This window comes from Bombus pascuorum, chromosome 8 (genome assembly GCF_905332965.1).
Source record: "Bombus pascuorum chromosome 8, iyBomPasc1.1, whole genome shotgun sequence".
NCBI classification, from domain to species: domain Eukaryota; kingdom Metazoa; phylum Arthropoda; class Insecta; order Hymenoptera; family Apidae; genus Bombus; species Bombus pascuorum.
Window position 1 is genome coordinate 2055594 of NC_083495.1, and position 19966 is coordinate 2075559.

At 51.5% G+C, this 19966-nt stretch overlaps 2 protein-coding genes across 7 annotated transcripts in view; one reads left to right on the forward strand and one right to left on the reverse strand.

The window, feature by feature from the left end:
- LOC132910065 (5'-AMP-activated protein kinase subunit beta-1) overlaps window positions 1-19966 on the forward strand; it is a 259654-nt gene that overhangs the window by 149601 nt on the left and 90087 nt on the right. The window lies entirely within an intron of this gene.
- LOC132910044 (dachshund homolog 2) overlaps window positions 1-19966 on the reverse strand; it is a 143884-nt gene that overhangs the window by 42961 nt on the left and 80957 nt on the right. For all 6 annotated transcript variants that reach the window (XM_060965467.1, XM_060965466.1, XM_060965464.1 and 3 more), the window contains 3 exons: window positions 10581-10657; window positions 9309-9479; window positions 6020-6244 (listed from right to left, as the gene is read on the reverse strand). In XM_060965467.1, coding sequence (XP_060821450.1) covers window positions 6020-6244; window positions 9309-9479; window positions 10581-10657 — 473 coding nt within the window. The remainder of the gene's footprint in view (window positions 1-6019; window positions 6245-9308; window positions 9480-10580; window positions 10658-19966) is intronic.

Here is a 19966-nt window from a genome sequence, read left to right on the forward strand (position 1 = left end):
TACCGTAGTTTTCCTCCTACTCTTGTCGAGGCTTTTTCTAGGAAATGATACATACGCCTTCGGATATCTCTCTGTCAATCCATCCTCATTCGTTTGCGTTTGAACAACGTCATCCATTACAATCAGTATAGCGTATGTTCTTTAGAAAATTTTAGATATTGTAATTAAAGAAGGTCCTCCAGATCGGTAGCAAATATCGAGTAAGTTTGAATCAACGTTCGACGTATTCGACAAGAGTAGCGAGCTGGTCTCTGTCTCGAGTTCGTGACTCATTTTATTGTTAAATAAATAATCAACCAGTTGTCGCCGCGTTAAGGATAATTTATTAGCTTCCTTAACACCAGCGGACCCTCTCTCTTAAATTCTTTCCCCCTTGTTTTGCTCGCACGCTGCCTGCCTACTCTCTACCGTCCACCAGCATCCTTCTTTCTTCCGATTCTGCGTATCTTATTGTCTCTTTTTATCGATGCACCGAAGCCTCGCCCCCGAAAGGAGAAGAAAGTCGAGGAAAGAAACGCGCTCACGATGCGTGCGTCTATAGCCCGTTTATCGTAGCCCCTTTTGGCCGGTGGCTTATGCTAAAACCGAGCCCTTGTGGTTTCTCTAATTGACAATCGGCCGCGTTCTCCAGACCAGGCGAACCTCCGGAGCTCAAGGTGGGAACCAACAACGACCACGCTGCTGCGACATCGTATTGTTTCGCGTTTTTATTCCTACTTTTCTGCCTGGTTTGGTAGGGAACCATAGTGGAGGGAGAAGGACAAAAGGGTGGAGCTCTTCGTCGATTCCTCGGCACGGAGCGCATACCTCGGGATCACGCTCGTTTGCGCTTTCCACGGATTCGCGCGAGAATAGCCGGACCTGGCCACCGGATCGCTGGTGTGCGTGCTCTCTCGGTCGCGGCTCGAATTAACGAGTAACAACGGGGCCACCCTGACCCGGGCGCCAACGTGTCCCATTAAAGGCGCCCTTTTTCTTCCAGCCGGCTTGCTGCTGTTGCTGCTGCTGCTGCTCGTTATGAAAATTCCTCGAGTTCGATACCGGGACACATTATCGAGACTGCTGCTGCGATTTGGTACTTCCACAACGAAGAAACATGTACGCTATTTCGCCTTTGTTTCTCAGAGGCGAAGGAAGAAAAATTATTACTATATGCATATCTTGAAGTTTATCCAACCATTTTTTATGGCAACTACAGTCCTTTTAATCGTTTGTTTCTATACGACGCGAAATATGCATTCAATTTACCTTGTACATTTTCCTTCACAGTCACATTGATTTCGCGATAAATCAGCATGGCACACGCAAGCAACGTGCAGTCGTACCTTTCGTTGCAAACATTCGAGACCTTCGACCAGTTGCTTCTCGTTTGAACGCAGTCTGATTGATTTACGTTTAGCCCTGGCAGCGAACGACCCTCCGCCCCCTTGGGTCGCGCGCGCGAGCCAAAGCAACGCTATCTCTCTATCGGCTGGCGGAGCGGCCATTATCGCGCAAACTATGTACGCACACGTGTATCGATGGCACGCTCGTTTTTTTCCCACTCGTTTCTGTGTATACGTCGTTCGCGAAGCAATCGGCTACCCACCCCTCGCTTTTCTGCCCCCAAGAGCACGGATATTTCCGTGGCCGCGTAGGCATCGCCGCAGATCGATACCAGCAACGGTTTTCTGCCTTTTCCCATCTCGTCCGCCTGCCAGGCTTCAAATTAGACACTGATACTAGCAGGAAAAGCGTATTGGAAACCTACGTGAAACAAGAGTGGTTAAACTTGCCAACTAGCTCTTTTTACGATTCGTTGATTCTCCCTGTTCCAGGATGTCGTTCGAGACCTCGGGCCAACGTTCGAACTTTATCGCGTCGGATGTTTGCTTTAATTAGCTCGTTCGCGTGGTCTCGGATTTAATTAAGAATGGAACAGCTTTATTGCCTCGGAAACGTCCTCCTCCGGCGACTGGTCGCGCGGTCCAGACACCGACCAACAGACAACGGCCGATCGGTTTTGTTTTCAGTGGCCGAAGAAGTTCCTCGACGAATCGATCTGAACGGTATACAGGGATCGAGAAGCTTCTTCGAGCATTTCCTCCCCCCCCCCCATCTCCCGTCGCTTCTCACGATACCCGCTATTAGCCAGCTGTAATTTATTACTTTCCACCTTAATAAGCATAATAATCGACGCGGCCGGTTGTTCGCGCGCTCGCAGTCCCGCGACCTTCGACCCTGAGACGATCTTTAAGGTAGCCTGCAAGTGGTTGCGGACGTTTAATGATGCTCGGGACTGCGCCGATTCGGCGCTTGCGAATGGGAGCAACGAATCGAACGGGGAACGGGACGATAGAACAAGAGCTAAGGAAACCAACGGAATCGTAATTCCTTCCAATTCTTCTTCGTTTTGCTGCTCCCTGTTCGCGTACCCTTCTCACTTTCCCTATTTATAGTAGGTAGAGGAACGGGACCAGTGGTACCGGACTCGATAGCTCGCAGTCCTACACGTCTTTCGGGTATCCCGTGCTCGGGTCCAGCTCACCCTCCTGCGACTTTACATCTGTGTTTAGACCGTGACCATGCTGGAAGATATAGTACAAATTGTCGATCTCGATTTCGATCTGCGTATTCAAATTTATAGTAACAGCGAACTAACCTGACCACTTCTAAGTGTACGATCTATCGTAACGCACGTATTATTATCGCACGTAGTATTATTCGTAACGTCAATGTAACGCCAGAAGTAGCATCAAAACACATCCTTGATTACAAGAGTGTAGCTCGGTAGCCAGACTCTTTGCATCCTGGTCTGCTTGCACCAGGCTCGCGCACAGAGTCCACGAGAGGGAAAAGAAGCAAAAGCAAAATAAGAAGAAGATAGACAGAGAGAGTCGTTGCGCTGTCGCGCGGCGTGGCTCGCGGTAATAGGATTTCACGTAAGCAGCCTCCCAGGCAGCGGCCAAAAATCGAAGGAGCTTACGGTAGGTAGGATGCGCCGCCGGCCGGTGCAGCCAGCGTGCTGGTTCGAACGAAACGGCCAAGGAAAAAGGAAGATGGAAAGGCGGTCGGGGGCGAGGGGAGGCGACGCGACACTGGAGAACAGGGAGGCAGTGAGCAAAGAAGACGGTGGCACGGGGAGAGACACAAAGGAGGAGTGAACAGGGGAGAGAGGATGGAAAGGCCGCGAACGCGAGGTAGAAAGGAGAGGCATCGAGAAAGAAAGACGTCCGGCCCGTACAATTTTAATTAACCCGGTACCGGGTAGCCGATCGCGATCGAATCGGGTGCACGATCTACAAGGAATCTACATAAGATCCTCCACTCGCGGCTACAACTCAATCCCCTCTTTCTATTCCGCTCTCTCGGCGGGCCTTAAGCAACCGGCCCGCCACGGACTCTCTCTCCTTCTTTCTTTATCCACGTGCACGTCTACGTATACCTTTATGTGTGCGGACCCGTGCGGTGGACACGAAGAAGAGGCGCGCACAATCTTTGCGCTCCCGCCGTAGCTTCCCCTCGTACCCTTATCTCGGTGAGCATCGAAGATAGCGAGCACCTACGTTGCTCGCCAGCATCCGGCGAGCTCATATTGTTCTCCCGTGCATCGTGTAACTTACCGACCGAACGAGACCGTGAGTCCTCTCTTTCTATCTTTCAGCCACTTTTACATTACTCTTCCCTTTTTCATCGAGGGAACCGACTCGTGCGTTCATGGTGGACTTAACGAAGTTTAGGATACCACCCCGCGTTCCTTCTCGAAAATCCGCTCGGTTTCCCTGGTCGTTCCGTGCTCGTTCTCCAAAGAAACGCAAGATCGAGTCCGGTTCTCCAAAGGAGAGCGTCGATCACTGCGCCGCTCCGAGGATTTCGCTCGTGTTCGCGCGTCCGCGCGTATTAGGGGGCCCGGTCGAAGCGGCCAACGCAGCCATACGGAGAAGCTCGGTAACACGATAGCGGCCGTATGTAAAACCATCTGGTGTAAAACGAGCTGCTGGCTCGTTCGAGTATTAAATCGGCCCTCTTACACCCTCTTCTTGGCCCTCGTCCTCCAGGCTACGCATTTTCGTCGATCTGTTCTCAATTCCTGCCCTCCTCTCTTCCTCCTACGATCTCGTCTTCATTCCCTTGACGCGTATCCGCGTCTCCAATCGGTCCCTTTATCCAGCTGCGCGCGATCTCCTTCTTTCTCTCCTCGATTCTTTTTCGCGAACGAAAGCTCCTCTACGTTCGCCCCTTCGTTCGCTCCTTCGTTCGCTGCTTGTCTCTCGGAGAACGTTCGTGGACACGAGGAATCCGCGTTAAGCCGACTTGGACGTCGCGCGGCATGGGAGATGAACTCGTTGCTGGACACGCGTCGGCTTCGAGACGCCGAACGTCCTCTCGCGTTAAACTCCCGGCTTAATCGGCTGCTGGACCGGTCGCGAAACAAAGGACGGTCTCCTCGTGGCGATCGCCGCTGAGAGATACCACGCTCAGGGAACCTACCGTGCCCGAAAGAATGCCACTTTTCTTCTTCGCTGCGAGGAAAAACGTGGAGTACGAGAGCGCGGTCCGGGACTCGCCGCGTCCGGCTTCGACGTCGTTAAGCGCTGTGAACACGCGTTACTCGACGACCGTGGAAACGACACTTTATACCGCGGTTAATGGGCAATTAAAGGCCGGCTTTACGTTTCGGCTGGAATATATTAAGCGTCGCGTGTCCTTGCTTCGGCGAGGAAGAGCTCGACGCAGTGTGAATGCGGGCGAACACGTGGTCCTCGAGAACTGGGCCAAGAAAGGATTATACTACGCGTTCGACGCGGCCGTGTATTTCTATTAGAATTTTCTTACGCTACATACTCGTAGTATATAGAATACTCGCGTACAAAGAACTCGTTCGACAGGATGTTCCACTTTCCTTCTTATTCTATGGCGATCGTACGATGATTACGTGTCTTTGATTGCGATTAGCAAATCGCGAGCATCGGCGCCGGGACGTCGAAACATGAATCCTCTTAGGCACGCGATTATGCCGCCTGGAGAAGAAAGTCCGATCGATCGATCGATCTTTAACAAAGTGCCGGACGATCTTCACAGAAACGTTAGGGTCGTCGTCGACGAGTGACTTAAACACTTCGTCGTCTTCATAAGATCGCGTGATCTCTCTCTTCTCTTTACACCTCTTCCTCGGATGTTTTCAGGTCTCAAGACGCTGCATGTCGGACGCTAATAATAATAACACGAGTCGATCTATCACGCGCTTAATGAGAACGAAGGCGAGGTACACGACGCGAGTCCACGGTTCGCAGGGCCTTGTTAATCGCGTTACCTCGGTTCGGCCGTTATCTACTTAAGACACGCGTCGCTTATCCGCCATGGTTACAACGACGATATCTCAAGAAGTAAACGTTTCTTTACGCGGACTGATTTTTGCGAGTCAGTCTTATTTCGCGCTCGAGATCGATCGTCTTTGCGAAGATTGGAGATTTTTTCCACGAGATATACATACGCTAAACGGTGACTAAATTCTCGGCGAGGTTTTCAATAAAAATCGCGAGAAGTAGGTATTCGGATTACCTTAAAATAACACGTTCCATCGGAAATGGTACGCGAACCAAACGGTAACGACATACTCGAGACAGAGCTAGGCGAAATTACAGCACTCGAACGGCGCCTAAATTGCTACTCTTTCCGTGGATCCTTAAACCTTAATGGCTGGCGAGAGTAACGCGTTATTACCTTGAAATTAGTCGTCGACACCGCGAAGCTGGTGTTCGGATCCATCTCGTGGAGTTTCAACGCCGGATGTCACGGGCGATACTGTGCCGTGACAGTCGAACGCCGAACAAATTACAGAAATAGAGGAGTCAACAGAAGTAGAAGGAGTGAGCGATGGGCAAAGAAGGGAAGAAAGAAAGGGAGGAAGAAAGAAAGGAAAATGGGATGGAAGGGTCGGTGAAGAGACTAATGTCTCTTAATGCGGCTTCGCGAGAGCTGGCAGATAATGAAATTGCGGCCTCGGCTAGAGACGCGTTAAGAAAGCCATGCCACTGACCTTTCTCGTAGTTGATTTGCCTCTCCTGCTGCCTCGCGTTGTCGGCCGCGACCTTGAGCAGGCCCTGGATATTCCTGAGCAGGGTCTCCGTACTCGAGACCGAGGGATCCTGGCCTCCCTGTGAAACGGCCACCGCCGCGGAGGCGATCTGGGAATAATTCAGAGCCTGAGGACTCTCGGATCCCGGCGCGGGAAGCGGCAGGTTCTCCGGCACGTCCGACAGATCTGAAAAAGATACCCACATACGTGTAAGATTCTTCGATTCGATCAACGTTGTGCCGATTCGCATATGACTTTCTTGCCAAGCGCTTACATCGCGCTTTCAAAGCAATTAAATCGTCCTTGATCGTTTACGAGCCGATCCGCTGTGAAGAACGTAGAAAACGCGATCAGTGTAGAGGAAATGCGCATGTAATAATCAGACACGCGAACGAGCGGCAACGAGAACTCGCCTATTAGCCCGTTTCTTCGCGACTTTTTGTTTGGCGTGAGCGCGCGTATACGAGACGCGTCGCCGATAAATTTCGCCGAGGGATCGTGGAACAACGTTCGAGGGAGGTCTCGCGCCGGCCGCTCTCTCGAGGAGACTTACAACGCGTGCGTGTTCCAAAGCCGTAATCCCGCGACGACTACTTGTTACCCTTCGCCACGTCTCTGATTTAACGTCATCGCGGACGAATTAAATTCGCGAATTAAAACGGCACTCGGCCGACCGATTAGCCGATCCGATGTGTACGGCACCGTGGGGGAACCAGGACGAACACACCGAATTGTCGTTCGTTTCCAGCCGCGCGATTTATCCTCCGGTATCGCGCCGCGGGTAAGAGAATTTCGATGGAAAACTCTCGAGATTCCACGAAGGACGCGCGGTCCCTGGAATAAAGTTCCTGCTCGAACGCACTTCTTTCTTTCTGCTACTCTTTTTCTGCTTTCTACTCGAGATCGCGACTCGTCGTTCTCCGGCTAAGAGGCGGGAGTAGCCTCGTTATTCTCTCTCTATCGACGATTAGTCTGGAAGCATGGTTTTCGTCGTTGGAACGAAAGGAACCGTGGCTCTGGACACCGTGGAAGGATCCGGGGCTCGGGGATCGCCGGAATAAAGGATGCCTTATGGTTATTGCCGAAGAGGTCCGGAGAGTGGCGAGACAAGACGTCTGCGTGGGTTCTTCCGAGCTTAAGTGACCGGTCCGCGCGCTCCTACGGCCCACACCGTGGGCTTTAGCCCCGGCTGCTTTATGGCCAATGATACGTGCTTTATTGTATCGTCTTTTAATTATCAGCGCGCACCTACAACGCCACGGCATTCGGTTACTTATTGCCATTGGCCGATTTAATGCTCGCGCGGCTGCCTTCGGTGCCGATCCGCCGGCACCTTTTGATAGCACAAACCTTCCACTCCTCTGTCTCTCCTTCGTCGCTCTCCTCCACCCCCTCCTTCTTTCTCCCTTCACCCTTTTTCCTCACGATTTCTTCTCGATGGTCACTCCATCGCCGCGCTTCGGTCTCCTTCTCTCGAAACCCATTACAATTATCTGCGTCGGAGGCTAAGGGCCAACGTCTTCCCCATCGAATTGCCCGACGCGACGCGAGGAGGACGAGAAATTTCGCGAGACTCGCGGCACTCGCGAGCTCTTCTCGCATAGCGAGAATCTTGTCGGGAAGAAGGGGTTAAAAGCAATCGGACGAAATCTCCAGGAAGTCGGGCAAGAAACGAAGGAATCGCGGTAGATCGGATTCCAGGAACGAGAGCGAGATAGCGGCGCGTCTCATTAAATCAGAACTGCATTCCACGGGCGTGTACACTCCCACGGACGTTCGATGGGGTTCTACTTCGATCACCGCGAGCACCATAGGTAGGATGTAGCCGATGTATACGACACGCTGCGAGACACGGATTTCTGCCCCCTCCGGTACACGACCACCAGAATTTATACGTCTAACTCGTGTCTTTTCTGAAATTTAGGGGCCCGCTAATTCCACCCTGTAGCCTTTCCCCTCTAATCCACCCGCCTATCCGAACATTTACTGTTTCTCGTCTCTGGGTCCGGGTCCTTGGCCTCGCTTTTAATCGCGTCCTGCTAGTTTTATATTCTTTTGGAATTCTACATATGTATATCCTGTCGGGGCGGGCGGGTGGATGGGGTGGAGCTGGAGATTCCACGATTCCCTTTTTTATTACCAGCTTTTCTCAGTAGTATTTGTATTGGTAGTACGACGAGAGATTGGAAGGAAGAAAGACGTTCTTTTCCGTTCGTGTCAACCGAGGTGAAGACTCGCAGGCTCTAATTGGAATATCCAATTAACGCGTGGCGCGCAGACAATCGGCAAATCGATTAGAAATCATCGCGATTATGACGCTTCGGTGCATCGAAGCGCCGGGACAGTCGAGATAGCACCGCGGGCTACGGACCGAGATTTTTATCTGGACCCATCTTTCATTATTAAAATGAAACTAAATACCGAAGATGCGAGTCTAACGACCAACGGGCCCTTCCACCAGTGGTGCTTCTTTCATGCTGTTCCTGTGCGAATTTCGTTTCAATATCAGTTTTTCGGAGAGCTTCGAATTGTAAAGGAACCGTACAATTTTTTCATAAAACTGGTTCAAATTTCTATCCCGTAATATCGAGATCTGGTGAGTTTTCAAACCATAGAACGAAGGTGATATTCAATCCAGAAGGCTTAATTATTCGCCATTGATCACGTTCGTAAATGACTTGCAAGAAATACAATTATCGACTAAAAGAAAAATTTCGCGAGATGTATCTCTTTAGTGCAATCTGATTCGACGTGAACGCATGACAAGCAGAAAGGATAAAGGAAACAGACGGAGGAAAAAAGGTGGCAGTTGAGACACGTGCAGCGCGTAAAATTCCAAACGCCTCTCGGTGAAAATTTCATCGTGCACGGCTGACAAGTTTTGACAACCGCTGAGGAGAGACCTCGGTTCGTTCGGAACGCCGGATGAAAGACGAATCCCAGAGAACGTCGTTCCGCGGCGGGCCCGAGATGATCGATGAGAGGGTCTGACCTACCAGTCGTCCCAGGGAACTCATCTTTAAACGCGGTCTGTCCGGTCCATTCGATATAATTATTTTACGTATGCGTGCCGCGCGGAACGGGCAACATCGTTTCGACTTTCGGCACACGTCAAATTCACCGTCACGCTCTACCTGGCTTTAATTGATCGACCGATCGGCTTGGTCGACGTATCGATCGACGCTTAGGAGATCGGTTGGTCGCGCGGCATTTTCCACGAGACGAATCCGACCACGCCACGCTCTCTCACCTTCGTCCTTCTCGTTGTCGTCGTCCAGGTCCTCGGACAGATTGTCGTCCTCCTCCTCGTCGTCTTGCGAACGGTGCGACGCCTCTGCCTCGCTTCCGGAGTGCTCGCCCACGCTTCCGCTTCCCGCCGTCTTCGACAGGTTCAGCACGGGACTGTGACCATTCGAGGAACCTGTTAACACGATCGTTCCGTGAATCTATCGTCTGTCTACGCGTTGGATAACGATCTCGTACGCGCTTATACGATTCTTCGAAGAATAGAATGCTTCGATCGACAATGATTGATGGATATTATTTGCCTCCGCTTATACGAGAAGAAACAGACCGTCCAATTTCCACGGTTGACCCGCTCCCCTTGTATTTGATATCCCGGCATTTTAATCCTGACGTGGATAGATACTGTTTGGCCAGCGACGCCAAGCGGAATGACGCATCGCTCGGGGCCAGCTCGTGGTTCGACCGTGGCTGCATCGTGAAACAACCGTGTGGTTCGTCGACGAGCGAATAAGTCTCGATTCGAGGCGAGGATCGCGGGCAGCGGTAGGCCGCGCTCGATTAAGCACGATCGACGTCCGCGTCGAAATCCCCGAAGAAACGAGGCCCGCAGGTTCCGTGGGGCCCGCGGCTTGAACACGATCGGATTCGAACTCGAAACGTCCAGTTTGTCGCCGGCCGGGCCTAGGGCCGCGCACACTCGCCATCAGGATAAAAGGTCCGATCGAACGGATTAAAATATTACGGAGAATCAGAAGAAAGGCGGAGCCGAGCGGTACCCCGTAACCCGATATCGGACTTAATCTCTCCAGGCCGCCTAAACGCTCGACCGGGCCAGCGATGAGAAATAAAGAAATCGAAAAAGGGACTGGTCCTCCGCGATCCGGACACGCTCGGTTAACTCGTGTCCTGGCCTCGAGCGATGGCCAGTACCCCCGTTGCGGAGGGATGTTTCGTTTCGAGGCTCTCTGCCTTTTATTAGGAGAATCTCGTACGCGTCATAGGCAATGTGAAAATCGCGCGAACGTTTCGTTCCACGAGAGAAACGTTCGATTCGAAGCTGTTTATCGAAGAGGAAAGTACAAAAGCATCCTCCTCCACTGGATGGAACGGCGAAGGAACGACGGCCTCGAATCACGAGGATCGCCGGTCGCCAGGAGAAGGTGGATTCATCGTCCGCGTAATGGTGCTCGGCCCATAATACGACTCGGCGTTATTCGCCGTATTATCGGCCGATTACTATAATTACGGTAAACGAGCGTACGCGTATTTATCTTACCATTGTGCGAGCTCAGATCCCTGGGTTTTTGGTCCAACGCGAGTGCTCTCTCGGCGTCTCCTCTCTCCTCACGGAGCCTGCAAACAGCAAAACAGATAGGGAAAAGTTTTAGTATCGATTCCGGCGGATGGCGACGAATCGACCAAAGCGGAGGTGGACTCTCGGTCTGTGCGCTGGCCATTAATTAAATAATTATTCTAGTCTTGGTTCGAACCGACCGCGTAGGAAGATAAGTGCCGGTCTCTCTGTCGGCCGCGCGTTCCATCCGATTATCGCTGTTAATCGATTCGCTTCTTTTTTTCTATGCGGAGCTGTCGCACATCGCCTCGGGGATCGCACGCTCTCGCGTAAAACCGGCTTCCCTCCGACCTTTTATTTCCATCGGAGCCCGAGTGGCAGGTAGTAACGGAGAACGAACCGCGCGTATCCTCTTTCCACGTTTCGTTTCGACGCGGCGGCCGATGAGCCGAGAGTTTCTCGTATTACGTCGTCGATTCATAAACGAATCGTCTCGTCGAATCTATCACGAAACGATCACGTCACTAACAGGGGCGATGATGTTATTCCTGCCTAGGGAAACTTCCGTGCCAAGTGTCCCTCTCTTATTTTCTTTTTTTTCAGTTTCCTCGAATGTTTATTTTTTTTTTTGTCTTTACGAGCACCAGGCTCGTTAAGCTACGCCAGCCAGTCTTTACGCCGCGGTACCGCGAAACTTTTAATCTTGGCTCTATATTGTTCGACCCTCGTGGATCGAGCCGCGCGGTATGTGGGGAGAGAATCGTTAAGATTCGCGGCCGGATGCCGTGACTGACATTAACCGGCCATACGCTCTTTAATACTCCGCGCGCACATTTTCAAACGAAATTTTCTTTCGTCCCGGTACCTCGAGACGAAGGCGAGTCCTCGGAGACAGCGACGACAGAAGAGAGGGGGATAACGGGTCGTCGAAAGAAATTATTTCCAAGGGTGTAGGTCGAGGGTGTATTTACGAATTTATTTTCCAAGAGCTACGCGAAGTAGTCGAAAATTGGTGTTTTCCGGACGATTAGACCCTCCTGCCGCACCTCTTCGTTACCCCTCCTCCGAATCCCGACGTTCCTTTCCTCGTCTTGCAAATTATTCTCCCGGGTATAGTTCTTTTTATGGGACGGGGTAGGCCGCGCGGTCCGAGGGCGTCTCTTCGCACCTCGAATCGAACCGCGGACCATTAAGTAAGAAGTTAATATCATTAAACATAATATTGGGCGCATCTGGGAGCCGCAGAGCACTTACCGACCCACCACCGACCGTCCCCCGCCGCAAACCGCCCTCTTCACTGGCGGCTGCCGCTCCGCGCGCGAACCCGCGAGACCTCCATCCACCCCCTACATCCTCCCGCTCGGTTCCCCGACCGCCGCCTCCCTCCTCGACCCCTCGAACCTTAATTTTTTAATGAGAAAATGCTTTCAAAGAGCCGGAGAGAAATACCGTGCGTCTACGAGCGATAAGTTACGGCCGCGTTAAGCGGAATGGAGGAGAGGATCCCCACCTTCTACCCTCGTTCTCCCTCCATATTCTTCTTTTTTCCCCTCTCTCTTTTCTTCTTCTTCTGTCGACGAGCCATCGTTTCCCTTTCCACGGGAGATGCTTTCGAGAAGACGACTACGCAATACGCGGCGGTATCTCGTCGCTCGGCGACGTGCTCGCCGCGGTTCGTTCGACGACCAATTTTACGAGACTTCGAAATTTTGCGGAGAAGTTGATTTGCCAACGAGATACGAGTTACCAAACACGCAAAAACCAGCCATCATCCCTTCGCTATCATCGCCGACAGCAACGTCAGAATTATAGACGGATCGCGCTCGCGCACCTTCGATATCGTAACGACTTAATTTCGGGGATAATTAAATTTTAATTGGTAATACGAGTCGATTAAGACGACCGATGGATATCTCGGTCCGCCTCCGTTTGGACCTGGCCCCCGTTTACTCGTCGGTCCAGCAAATTCGGATGGGAACAAGAATAGCGGAGCCTTGTTCGAGCGACTACGGTCGAGAGAAAAGGGTCGAGGGAAAGGAACGAGTTGGCGAAGAAAAGAAAAAACGTTGAAATTAAGGGAGGGAGGGGGAGAGAGAGAGAGAGAGTGGGAGAGAGGGTGAAGTTGATTTGCCGGGACGTCGTCGTAAGCTGCAACAGCCGAGCAGCGGGGTTATTAAATTTCTAATTAGTCGAATATTGCAGGTACATCGTCAGTCGCCTCGACGTCTTCACGGTTCCGGCCATGAAGCGTTTGTATGCGCGTTTACGCGCGCAAATGTGCGTTTAGCCGCGCGTTTATCTAGCTTCGCATGAGTAGACACCTAGACGCTCTCACAGCCACCTTAATAGATCATGGATTTCATTAGGCGTGCCTACGGCTTTCGAAACGCGGCCAATCCCTGCTTTTAGTCGTGAATAATTAGCGAACGCTGCCTTCCTTTCCTCGGGACCAATAGCTTCAACCCTATTGAATTTCGTGTTTCACGAACTTCGCAGAAAGCGAAGAGTTGCGCCGCATCTTTGTACCTCGCGAGATGTTCCGAGATGTTTTTGTTGGCGTTGCTACCGTCTCAATTATATCGAGTACGAGTGTGAATTTTAACGAGATTCCACGAGATTCACAGACGATAAGACTTTGTGGCAGAAGATTGTAAATCTTATTGAAACACGGAACGGATAAATCGATCGAAACCTCTTCGGTCTATAATAGAGAAGACGAGCTACAAAGGCGATACGAGCTCTCCCCTCGCTTCGGAAGCAGCTATTTTAGACGCATCCATATCCTCTACCGATGATTGAACCGTATCAATCCCCGTCGTATCCATTAGCGTGGTACAGTACGTATGCGACTAATAAGCTGAACGAACGATACCCTTCTCCAGATCTTTGCCTTTAATTTTGATTCGGTAATGACGAACTCCGCGGGGATTCCTGCCCCAATGCCGAGGAACGGGCTGCCTGCCCAGCGGGAGTTCATTAAGAGGCGTATTTCGAACGCGAAGAAAGCGACCTGCGATTCGGGATCGTTATGTTGGAATCGAGCTGGTTCGCGATTTCGACGTACCATTTTCGCGACACCGGTCCTCGTACACATTGCTGCGATTGAAAACGGTGTTCCATGCATTCCGGTGGCGTTTTTAATCAACGCTTTTTCGGCTCGCTCGGCGGGAATCGTTGAACGCGCGGTCGGGCTGTTTGCCCGCGTTTTGTTACTTTGGCGAAAAATCAAAAGCATCGTGTACGCGTGACGCGCGTTCCGATAATGACAGGGAACAGTTGTAATTTTAAGAGGACAAAGAGCCGGGCTAATTGGCGAAAGTATGCTGGCAACCCTGCCGCCGCGGCTTTTTCGATAAACGATGCACGCGAATGTCGATATTCGCCCGTCCTCCCGTTCCTTTCCGTCACCGGCTCGCTTTTCGTCGTTGCGAGTGGAACGCGCGACGATTGACCCATGCCGTCGTAATTTTAATTACGTCTCTGGAATCCGAGGCGCGATTGTGTTACAGCCTCGTCGGTCGCAGCCCGAAAGGGGATGAACTACGCTGCCGGTTGGCTCGGGCTCCTCTACTTCAACGTTCGTCGTTTGTCACGAAACTTGTCTCTGAAAATTCCACGAGTCGAAATAATAAACAAGGAAGAAGAGGGGATTTTGGTAACGAGATCCAAAGTACGCGATCTCGAAAACGCCACCCTCGCTAGCGTGACATCCGAGGCGAAAGGGGTTCGTTCTCGTAACGAGTGTCGCGAAGGCGAGCCTTCGTCCTTCGAGGATATTCCTTATTTCATCTCGGTTCTCTACGTCCTTTCCTCCGTGTTAGCTCGGTAATTACCAAGGAACCAGGTCGCTGGCCGATCGTGTTACCGAAAAGATATCGCGAATTTTGCCTCACAATCAGTGGCGCTTCCTTTTGCGAAGGAAGAGAGAGTCGTTCCAGGAACGTGTTTCTTCTTGTATTTTCACGTGGCTACAAGTCCCGGAGATAGTGGAAGGAGAAAATATGAGAAACATAATTCAAGATAGAGGTCGGTGACGAGGGACGAAGGCAGAGATTGGCTCGGAGATGGAGAGAAGGCATCGGTCGAGTTGTGGGACGAGTGTCAGAACGTTGCTTCTCCGGACGAACGGTATAAAGGGCCGGGAAGGAATCGAATTACACTCGATCCAGTCGCCCCTGCCTTTCGATTTCTACCGGATCTGCTCGCAAATATTATCCGACGTATCGGCAGACGGACAGCATTTATCAAACCGCGCGCGACCACTCGGATTCGGGGGGCCTTCAGACTGATTCAATCATCGAATTCCTAGGATTCCGGCTTTTCTTCTGCTCATCGATCAAATCGCTGGCGGCGAATAAGACGTCCGGCTCGCGGCGAGTCACAAAATCGCGCCCTTGCGACGCTCGTTAACGTTTCCTCGAATTGAAATTCTCGTTTGTTTCGAATTGAAGTGAAAGATTGTATCGTGCTAAAGATAAACCTTCGAAACATGAAAGTCTTTCTTTCCGCTCATCTCTATCTGTATTCGTCGACTCGAGCGAATTAACGTGTTCGACACAGCTACGATTAAAAACGAGCCTGGATCCGCTCCTTGGAAACTCGTTAAACGGCAAGTCTCATACTTATGCAGATTTGATCTGCGCCCTTCGAAGGTGGATGAAGTCGGGCGGGACACGTTGCGTCGGCAAAAAGGGAGCTTTGCCAGTCGGTAGCGCGTTAATTGCGACGTTTACGCGAGTTCATTGTCATCGGGGCAAGATCTTTCCGGGTACATACTTATAGCAACGATACTGTGCGCGAATCCTCGCCGCGACAAAGCCCACCCATGGCGCCCCCACTAAATCGACCTTACGCTCCAGCCCCTTTTATCTCCGTTTCCAATTCCCCTTCTCCTCCCTTCTCTTTCTATTTCGCTCTTCCTCCTCTCTACGCGTTTCTCTTGCTTTCTCTCCGTGTCTGTTCGAGTTGGATGCTCAGGGGGGCGCACGCTGCTCCGCTTCCAGTCAGCAGGTTTCTTCTTCCATTTTCCGTTTCGCCACTCGGCCCCGCTTGACTAATAGATCTCAGCGGCAGTCACGACACAATCGGGCGCAGACTACCGTTGCTAACTTCATATCAATCCGTGGATTCCGGCCGCTCGTTCCCGGTAACGAGTCGTGATAAATGACGGGGCCGAGGCCCAGCGACGATTGAGATTAATTTCTCGTTGTACGTCTTCTTGTAGCTGGCTTTAATACTCTCGCGGTCGAGTTCATCCTAAGCCAAACTGGCCTAACCGACGAAGCAAAGGGAGAGAGAGAGAGAGAGAGAGAGAGAGAAAGAGAGAGGTGCTGTCAGCTCGGGGAATTACGGGAGGGAAGAAAACGAACCGAACCGTGTCGACGCCTGGATTTACGCGCGCTCTCCTTGAAAAATAATTTCAATTTCGAGGGACGTCCGGTGAAAATTCGGTAAACAATGCGTGATACTCTCGACGGTTGCCAACCATCCCTTCCTTCGCCTTTGCCGCCCTCTCTGGTTTTTGCTTCCGTTTTACGATAATTTCCGAGAGCAATCGATAAGCGACACGAGCAACGGCGTGTTCGGGCAGGAGGAAAAGGCGAGCGCTCTTCGACGAAAGGTCTTCTTACATTTCCCCGTCTTGTCGGCGTTCCGACGAACGGGCGAACCAGCTAATTATGTATCCCCTGCGGGACCCCCGCAGACAGGAAATGAGACTACCCGAGTTTCTATTCGTTTCATATACTCACCCGTGCCCGCGTAAATACGTACACGCGAGTCCATGGCTGCGTGTGTATTGGACGGCCGCTTAAAACGCTCCGGCTGGAAATACAGTCGGATTAAGCCGGGGCCGGGGATCAGATACCGCGCGCCGGTGATAACCTCCGACTTTATATCCGCGCAGGACAGCGGTTTAATTAGACGACGACGCCTGAGATTCCGGCTAGAAACGTTGATCGAGCTAAATTGTTTCCTCAGCCTCTCGCTTCTGCTCGATCGTGCCCTGGTCCGCACCGCGCAGCGATCACTCGCTTCGAAACCCCGTCTCTCTTTCTCTTTCTCTCTCTCTCTCTCTCTCTTTCCTACTCTATTTCGCTTCCGAATGGCTTCCGGAGCTGCCGAGGGAAGACAATGCCGATCGACCAACAAGATAACCGACCGTTTAGACGAACGACTGCCCCGACTCGATCCTTAGAGCGCCTCGCGAACGCGAGTCCGACGAGCGATTCACTACCACGTCACGAAAAAGGAACCACGTGGTTTAGTGTGAAAATCGAAAAGCGAGAAGAAAGTAAACTGCATGATGGACAGAGAAGCTGTCAGTCGCCCGGAGAAACTCACAATCTCGATGACTTCACGCTCGATGCTTGTTGGAGTTTGTCCGACAGACTCGTGAGTCGGGGAACGAGGTGCGAACGACTGGCTGCGACGAATAATTGTTTGTTTATACGGCTCTAAGCGCTTTTTATTCTCGTTCCACGCCACTTGGACCGACTGGTCGGGCTGGTCGGATGGCTGACTGCGAATGGGAATGATCTCCTTCTTGCGACTCTTTTTCTACCACCACCCGTCTCGGCCCCTTCGCTCGTTAGCTCAAGGTTAGACGCATAGCGTGTGGCGTAACATGTGGCCACGATTTTAGAAGGGACTCGAATAGAAATAGCGCGAGTGGTTCGCTTTCGATGCTTGTTTAACCCTTAATCCTCGCTCGCTCTACTAAAACACAATTCTCTCGGTGTTTCTTAATCTACGTTTCAATTTCGATCGAAGTACAGTAAAATATGCTACGGAATTTAATTGTACCAGAGGACTGTTTTCCGAAAGTTACAAACGAGGTCAATGTCACGAAATCCCGAGATAAATCCGACGCATTTGGGGGAGCGTGGAGAAACAGACGCGTGTTAGCGAGAGGAATCATTTATTCCGGAAAGATAGGCGGCTGTGTGGATCGCGTTCGTGGACGATACGTCATCCCCGTCGTCGGCTGACGTTCGCCCCTTCGGCTGTGTACTCGGAGGCGAGAAAGCCTCGAAAGCATTTTTCAATTCCGCGAAACTTTACGATAGATATCTTCCCCACCAGAGAGAGAGAGGAGGAAAGAAGCGACCGCTCGGCCGCTTCGCCAGAAACATTTGTACATAAATCTGAAAATTATGAGCCGGTCCCCCGGTCGCTTGCCGCCTCTGCGCCCCCTGCAGCCGACCAGCCATATGCCTGCCAACGCGTAACGGAGAGATAACGCGTAGGGTAACCCCTCGTGAAGGCAACCGCACGGCGGCGTATGCGCGTGAAACTGCAGTCTTCGATCTCTCTTTCTCTCCCTTTTCACCCAGCCCTCTCTTCCGACGTGTCACACAGGGTCGAGGCGAAAAGCCTTCCCGTATAAATCAAGATTCGTGGAAAATAAAAATCACTTTGGCGGCGGATCGCTCGATTAAGGGCCATCGATGGTCGCTTTGGGAGCTCAGCCCACGAATCTCCACCCCTACAACGAGAAAGGAGGAAGTGGAGAAAGAACGCGACATGGCTTATCGCGGTTTCGAATGGACCGATTTCCACGGGGGGTCGCGGCACCGAATCGTTCGCCTGTTTTTATCCCAAATCCATCCCCTCGTCTATTTTATATACTCTCGTTTTCTTTCTCCTTTTATTCTCTAAAGCGAAACTATAACAACTTCGACGGTGTTTCCGAATGTAATGTGGCAAATTTTAAGTGTTAGAGTTACTCTCTACCATCTCTCGTTTGATGTCTAACAGTGTATGATATCTAACGAACGTTTCACTCGAACGAAGAAACTCTGGTCGATCTCCGCAGAAAAGAAAAGATTCGAGGGATGGAGATTTAACGCAAGGTTCAGTGGCGATAAGCGTAGAGTTCGAGTTCTCCGCTCCGTGAACGGCTCGATGCTCAGCCGCCAGGCAATACGCAAATAAACTGGCGAATCCCCTTTCGTACACCCTCGACCCATCGTCCCCTTTGCCGCCCTGAGCCAGCCTGCGAAGTAGATCGAAGAAAAATATGCCGAACGAGAAAAATAAAGAACGATCGGGGGTGTACACGCGGAAGGATACGTAGGATCGCTTCGAAGCCTTAAGCCAAAGAGCACAGATATGCCAGAATATTCTGGCGAATGGAAGTTACTTCGGGAGAAAAGGATGAAAAACGATGGAAGAAGAAGAAAATAACGGGGCACGCGGGGCGATCGTTTATCGACAAAAAGAGACCGATATCTGTCGCGTGGAAATCTGCTTGTCCGCGATAGAACGAAACGCGCACCCCTATTTCTGGCCGCGCGACGCGTGTGCGAAAATACACGCGTAAAAGGCCGCTTATCTGGTTTGCGCAAGAATTGGATTCGACGACGCTTCCGAAAACCATAACCGAAACGGTAACTGCCACCCTCTGACTGATCGAACTTATTCCTTTCCTTCGTTCAGCCAGCCATCGCCTCCTTCTGTCGCTACCTCGCGTCGATAATGCCTGGATCGGGGTATGAGGCTGAAGAAGAACACGCGAGGGAAACGACGCACTATTTTTCTGGAAAATTGAATAGACAAAATCGAATATTTGCCTACTCAGCCACCGCATCCCTCTATGCCTCCTATCTCTGCTTACTGCTTCGTTCTTTCCATCACGATTAGATAAATCTTCGTGGTTACGATCGGTCGGTTCGAGATGTACATGAGATCGATCACTGTAATAAATCGGCCAACGTAAATACTACTTACGTCTAAATCGCCTGTCGAGACTGTAATGAGAAAAGTGAAGCACGATACCGGAACGAATCGAACCGGAATCGAAGCAAATAGCTGCTCGAGACGCTACGGAAAATAATTACGCGTTGGCGTAAAAATAAAGGTAGTCGCGCTTAATTACGCGGCAGATTCGTGACGACGAGAAATGCGTCGCGGCGAAAGGTGGCGAGACGCGTATTCACCTTTGCGCTTTCTCATCAAGCTCCGCTTAATTTCTAACCCCTTCGTCCCAGTGTGTCTGAAAGGGTGGCCAGGAACGCGGGAGAGTATATTAAACGACACTCGGAATTACAAATAACAAATTGCAATTTGATTCCCGCACGGTCGGTCGGCACTCGTGCGGACGGGCTGTTTCGTCGGGGCCGGGGGCGCAATTTATCATTACCGGCGACAATTTCGCTGATGGCCCTCCGATTCCGATTCCGCTCGGGGCTGCTGATCCTTCGCTCGCGGGAACCAGAGGCGAGAAGTCAGAGGCTACACGTATCAATCCACGTGTCTCCCAACGATGATTCGTTTTGAATCGAAACCGGAGTTGACTTCGCGATTCGAAACAAACGTGATACAGGACCTGTTGGGGGGGGGGGGAAGCGAGAGTCGCGAGAACAGGA